Source organism: Jatropha curcas, chromosome 9, assembly GCF_041381405.1.
Source record: "Jatropha curcas cultivar XTBG-Jc1 chromosome 9, XTBG_Jcur_1.0, whole genome shotgun sequence".
Lineage (NCBI taxonomy): Eukaryota > Viridiplantae > Streptophyta > Magnoliopsida > Malpighiales > Euphorbiaceae > Jatropha > Jatropha curcas.
The window spans coordinates 23,964,249-23,971,651 of NC_143159.1; the positions used below are offsets into that span (position 1 = coordinate 23,964,249).

General features: G+C 26.8%; 1 protein-coding gene across 1 annotated transcript; it reads right to left on the reverse strand.

Annotated features, from left to right (window-relative positions):
• Positions 1-1,613: 1,613 nt before the first annotated feature.
• LOC149493858 (pectinesterase inhibitor 5-like) lies at positions 1,614-2,147 on the reverse strand. Its single transcript, XM_089726371.1, has one exon. The coding sequence runs from the start codon at positions 2,145-2,147 to the stop codon at positions 1,614-1,616; it is 534 nt and encodes a 177-aa protein (XP_089582497.1).
• Between the last annotated feature and the right edge of the window lie 5,256 nt (positions 2,148-7,403).

Sequence of the window (7,403 nt, forward strand, 5' to 3'; positions counted from 1 at the left end):
ATATTATCAAATAACATTAAATGGAAATACCAAAAACCTAAATGCAATTTAATTAGAGGAAAAATAGAAAACAGAAAGAAAAGTTAAAAAATAGAGGTATAATCGATAGACAATAGGTGAAAATAAGCCTGTTGGTAGACATGGCCATATTACGGTTTCCAGAACCGGAACCGGTGGTTCGGAATCGGTCTGAACCGAAATCAGAACAGAACCGGATGCCGATTCGGTTCCGGTTCCAACATTTTTTGAATTGCGAACTGGCGGTTCCAAAAACCGGTAGGAACCGGATGGAACCGCCGGTTTTTTTCCAGCCGGTTAGAACTGCCGGTTCGACTTGTTCGAACCGGCTGGCCCTAGCAGGATTCAGCTTTGTTTTTTTTTTAATTTTTTTGTGAAATTCTAAAATTATCCTCCCTAACAGTTATAAACGGCTACAAAACGGCTAGTTTCAAGTGTATTTATGGAAAATGATTTTTTAAATTTATTATAAATATTTCATTCCATTTATAATCTCTTCACACAAAATTATCTCTACTCTCTCTACTCTATATTATTCTTCTCTACTCTACGATCTCTCTAATTTTCATTTACAATTTATTGTCCAAAATATTGCAAGATAATTTCTTTAAAGTCAAATCTCCAATTATTTGTCCAAATTATTATGAATTAATTTTTTTTAAAAAAAAATAAATAAATTTAGTTGAAGACTTTAAAAAAAAAATTTAAGTTCAAGTCTTTTAAAAAAAATAAATTTAATTCAAGCATTTTTTAATTTTTTAAGTATATATTTTTTAAAAAATTATTTCACAAATTTTTAAATTTTAAATTTTGAAAACCAGTCTTCAAAATTTAAAATTTAGAATTATGGGATTCGCCTGAAAACCGACCAGAATTGTCGATTTTGGAACCGTTAAAAAACTAGAACCATTCGGTTCCAAACCGGAACTGAAACCAAAAATTTTCAGTTTGATTCCGGAACCTAAACCGGCGGTTCTGGAACAATGGCCATACTTACCTGTTGGTAAGCAATTGATGTGTTTCAAAATTTTTCAATGTCACTGGTTGTCAATTTTTCTTTTTCATTATAACACTGTAAAGGAATTTTAAGTAGAGAATTAATATAATTAACAAAAAATTGAAGAAATTTAAAGAGAATTACCTTGACTCTTGAGATTGAAAAAGCAAAACTAAATAGGAAACTAAGAGGAAAATCATATTTATAAGACGATTCACTTTCCAGCCTAGGACCTTACTGTTATCACAATTGAATTGAGATGAGTTCCTTTAGGAGATGACAGTAATTAAAAGGGATAAATGGTAAAAAGAGAAAAGGTAGCTAAATATATATATATGTATTTCATTCTTAAGATTACATATAATATTATAAAGATTACAAGACGCACAATAGGGAGCAGCTTTTCCTGTTAATCTCCAACCAAATTGATGAAATACTATAATAAGATAAAAAAAAAAAAATCGAAGATAAAATAAGATCAAACTCGTCTCAAATGATATATACTAAATTATTTAATATTATATAAAGATTATTTATATATTTCAATTTTTTTTTGAAATTAGTAAAGCGTATTGAACCTTAAATTATAGATTCAATTCTAATGTTGAATAAAACCTTCATTAATTAATAAAGTGATTTCTGAAAGTTTAATTATTTTATGATTATCACCTGATACAGGACAAACAGCTATAGGTTCACCCATTCTGTAAACATTTTCACATTCAACAATCTTGTTAAATCCATCTCTAAGCCGACCGATCACATCCAGGTAAGCCTTATTACTTGCTGATTGGAACGCGTTTTGAAATTTTGTCAATGCATCACTGTAATTTGATATACATACGCCAAGTCGTTTCTTTCCAACAGGGTCAGTAATTCCCTTGCCAATACTGGCAAAATTGTCTGACGTTGTTTGTATTTGATCGACGGTGAGTGAAATTGATATTACTTCTAATCCATGCATGTCAGCCGCAAGAGTACGTGGATCGGTGATCAAAATTTGCATGCAAAAATTGTAATCTTGAGATTGCTTGCATATTGGGTCAATTGAAGACCGATCAACTGCTTCTGTTACAAAGAGAAGGGTTAAAAACAATACAAAGATGAGTGTTGGGTGAAGAAGAGAAGCCATTTCTTGTTTTTTTTTTTTTTTTTTTTTTTTCCTTTATCAAATGAGAAATAATTTAGATTTAAGCCTCAATGAGTTTGGATTAATATATATAATGATCTGCAATTAGAATTTAAGGTAAGAAAATTAACAACTTATTAGCTGTTTTAAGGGGATTTGTTTGGTTAATTTTCCTTTTTTTTTTTAGAAAATATATCATATTAATTTTCGTTTAATATAAAAAGTCTTAGATTAGAAAAGCCAGCTCAATATAATCCCAATCAGTTACAAACTGTAAGCGATTATCCATTGTAACAAAAAACGGTAAATAATTCATTTGAAAAATATTTTTCAAAGGTAAATTATTTTCTGAAACAAATGGAACATTAATTTTCATTTAATGCAGAGAAGCTTAGATTAGGAAAGCCAATTCAATGTAATCCCAATCAGCTGCGAAAGTGGATCAATTTTTCCATATTTTACAATCTCTTAACTCTTAAGCATATCCAAAGGTAATAATAAAGAAAAAGACGAGAGTTTTATATTTAGTTTTATAAAGCGAAAAATAATTTACTATACTCGGCTTTAATTTAAATTTGCTTATTTACTTTTGATTAAATGATGAAAGGTAAATTTATAGGTTCTTTTTTAAATTCTTAAATATTGAACTGAAATATTAATTAGCACAATTAATTATTATAAGTAAATTATTATTATTCAATTGATATATTTATTTTTTTTTTCTCTTTGAAATTCTCATATATTCAAATTAAATGAAGTATAAAAATATTTAATTTTAATGAAATAAATTTTAGTAAATTGAAATTAATATTTTAATTCTATTTGTTAATCTAGTTATATTATTTAATTAATTTTTATTAACTATGACTCTATTATAACTCCATTAGTTTTTTTAATAGAATAAAAGCTATATAATAAAAAACTTTATATTTATTATATATTAATTATAATGAAATCTTATTAATTTATTGTAACTCCATTATTGAATAAAGAACATTTAATTTTTATTTAAATATAATAGGTATTAATTATAATGAAAAATAAAATGACATGTCATCACTTTTATCTTCTAACATATCGCCACATAAACATTTAGTTGTAGAAATTATATATTTATATTTATATAGATAGATATGAAAAGAACTACATAATTGAAAAAAATTAAATTTTATTTAACTAATTTTTATGTCATACTTTGGGAATGTTTTTTTTGCAAATGATTAGAATTTAAAAAACTAAAAAAAATACTCGTAGCTTCTTGTTGCGTAGAAGTATAAAAAAAGTCACCAAAGGCTTTTGGGTTCTTCAGAGATTTGAGTCACCTCTATCTTATTACACTATGTGCTCTGAAGCGGTTCATAGCCTTCAGCTACTTTGTAGCAACATGGATCTTTAAGTTTTGAGCTTCGATTTCATCACCAAGAGCCCTAACAGTATTTTTATGAACACATCCAACTCTTTTTCTGAGAAAGGTAATTTTATTCAATTTTAATGTTAATAAGATATTTTATTTCGGTATTAAATTAAATTTTTAACTTAGAAAGGTAGTTTTATTCGATTTTAATGTTAATAAAATATTTTATTTCGGTAATAAAAAGGCAATAAAATGTTAATGAAAATAAAAAATAAATAGGAAACCATATTTGACTCGATCAAAATTCACCCATAGCATAATTATTTGACTCAAATCAATGAGTGCAACTATATATATGATGACGTGCAATTTGAATTTATGGCAAGAAATTTAATACGTCAACAATTAAAGATGAGAGCTAGAGCTACTGGAGGAATGGAATGTGGAAGAAGGAGCAATAATGCCTAATTTGAAAGACTTAGAGAAATCCGAAAATGCTTCCCGATGAACTGCAGTACATTAAGAAGTAAATTTAACAGAACTGTTATTATTACATATGGAAAAAATAAATAAAATTTCATCCCTAAACTATAATCAAATTAATACGTGATAATATCTATTTGAAAAAATTATAAACGTGTCTCCATATTAGTCAAAATTAATTATTCTGTTCTTGTATTTTTTAAAATACACTACTTTGTCCCTATATTTTGATTTCATCCAATTATTCTATCATTCCGTCAATACTTTTGATTTTTTTCTATTAAAAAGCTTATAAAATGACATAAATACCCTTACCTCCCTATTAAATTTGTGTTTTCTACCACAAAAATCCAAATTCAGCAGCAAATTCTCTTTAAAATTAAATTTTAAATATCAAGTTTCTAGAAATTAACCCATTTGGCAACTGAAATGGTCATCATATTTGAAGTAGCAATTGAAAGAAACATAAACAGAAAATTCATATTATCACAAAACATAGTCCCTAAACCTGTCCATCTAAAATTTTCATTAAATCCACAAAAGAATTGATTGCACTTCGTTCAAAAATGGGAAAAAAATTGCAATTAATTAATTACCTAAAGCAGCCGTCGAAAATCCAAACAAAATCCCATTAGTAGCTGCCAATTTCGCCATCGTTATCTTCGGAATCTCAAGGTCATTTTGGCAACAAAGGGGAAAGAGAGACAGAGAGGGAGATAAAAGTAAGAAGGGGAAAAAAGACAAGGGTATTTCAGTCTTTTCTTTTAAATTTAACAGTAAAAATATAAAATATTGACAGAAGGATAAAATAGTTGGATAAAATCAAAATATAGAGACAAAATAGTGTATTTTAAAAAATGTGGAGACAAAGTAATTAATTTTGACATAATATGAAAAAATATTTATAATTTTCCCTCTCTATTTTCAAAAAATTGACTATAATTTTCCCAAATTATGATTTTGTTAACAATTTGATCATTTCGTTCAAAATAGCCTCTTTTAACTGTTAATTGACTCAGAAAAAATAAAATTGACCTTGCATAGGAAAGGGTTTTAAGGTAAAAGAAAAAAAAAATGATTCATGAATTACAATCAAACTAAATATGACTTCTCTAACTTTTGATTTCATTAAGCTTATGTTTGGTATGGTGTAATAAATCATGTAATGAAATGGGAATTACATTACATGATTGATTACATTAATTGGTTAGGCTTTTTTTAACACTGTAATGTAATTAAGATTACATATTTAATCTTCATTATTTAATTTAATATAATATTCATTACATAAAAAAACATGTATTGTTCATTACATCAAGTACATATAATATCAATTACATCACATCACTCTAATTAAACCTCTACCACTACTACAACCGCTCAACCACTACTATCACCACTGCTTGCCTCCATCACCCACAGCATCGCCGCCACCACCATTGCCACCATCCCTTTACAAGCACTACCACCACCACCATCACTCCACCTTCACTACCACTGCAGTACCATCACCACCACTCTATCACCATCACCTCAACCACCAGCACCTCAACCACCACCATCGCTCTACCACTCTACCACCACCACCGCTCTTTCACAACCACCACTCTACTATCATTACCACATAATAAAAATTATATTTTAGTGTTTAATATGCAACACTTAATTAAAAATTATATTTATTCTTTTATATTATTATAGAAATGGGAAGAATAGAATGAAAAACCATTAAAAATATCAAAAAATGTCTATAATTTAATTTATCCAATGAGAATATATGGAAAAAAAAATAACTTTCTAATGATCTTAACTTTTATTTTGTTATATTATATTTTTTTTGGCTTACCTTCTTTTAATTTTTTAGTTCAAATAAATTTATAAATGTAAACCGTCTTTAATAGCTTAATATAGTGAATAACTGTTGGTTTAAATTTTTCTTTTGCATTAATAATGATGTGGTGATGGTGATGGTAATGATGATGGACCAGTGATTACGGTGGTCGAGTGGTAGTTGTGGTGGTGGTGGAGGTGGAGTAATGGTGGTGGAGTGGTGATTGTGATGGTGATGATGATAGAGTGGTAGTTATGGTGGTAGTAGAAGTGGAGTGATGGTGGTGGTGTGCTGGTTGTATTACATATTTTCAAACAAACATAAAAAAAAAGAAGGTGATTACATTTCATAAATTTTTACAATTGCAAAAAGAAGGTGATTACATTTCATAAATTTTTACAATTGCATTACCAAATATAGTAATAGAATCTTGATAACATTCCATTACATTACATTTTTTTATTGAATTGCATATTTAATTTCATTACATTGCATTACATCAAATCAAACATAGCCTAAGATTTTGGTATGAAGATCTTTTTCATCATCTACTAATTAAACATTTTTAATTTCCATTTAAAATATTTTAAATTAGAATTAAATATTATATAATTTTTTAAAATTTTTTCCTTTTCTTTATCACTCTCTCTCCTAATAAAAATCATTTACATGTATATTTTTTCAATTAATTTTTTTTAGTTGGTCATGCCTAAAGATATTTTAGGATTCTCAAATTTCACTAATGATAATTTAGGAAATCTCATTATTCTTCCCCTCATCCTTCTATTTATATACTAGTCGTAATTCTACGCTTTGCACGCGACTATTTATATATTATTCAAGTAATTATTTTTATTAAATTATATTGTAGTTTTAACACTTATCTTTATTCATAAATTGTTTTGAAGTACATTAAATTAATACAGTGAGTGAAAAAAAAATGATTCCAGGCCCAATAATAAATAATTTAAGATAATTTGATATGAAAATGTTATTATTGTAGAATAAAGAAGCTTTTTATTTTTAGATCTTGATAAATGAATTTTGTACTTTCAAAAAAAAATAATTTTTATTTGTAAAGTAAAATAATATTGCTTTTCTATTTTAATTTAAGAATTACTTAAAAATTTTGAAGTCAATCAATTTTAGCATGTTGATTATTAAATGTGAATCTAGATACTTTTAAATCTTTTCATTTTTTTCAGATAAGTAATTAATTGGAGTTATCGACAACTATAGTATTAATTGAATAATTTTATCAAACTTATATATAATTGAGATGCAAACATAATTTGACTACACATTGGAATAGACAAATGGCAAAATTAAAAAATAAAATACTCTAAATATATAACCAATCAACAGAAAATTAAATTACCATGGGATGCTATTAAAAAAATTTATTGTCTTTCAATTCTCGTAATATAAATGCATTCTCTATATTGGAGTAGTCAACTTAGATTGTATAATTTGTTAGTCTTTCAATTCTTTGCAATTATTTAAAATTAGATGGATCTCATATATTTTGTATTTGAAATCTACATCTCAATCGAGGAGTTTAAAGCATCTAAACGACTCAATACTTAACTCA

Excerpts from the sequence above, each read along its gene's own strand:
- LOC149493858 (XM_089726371.1), bottom strand. The coding sequence starts at position 2,147 with ATGGCTTCTCTTCTTCACCCAACACTCATCTTTGTATTGTTTTTAACC.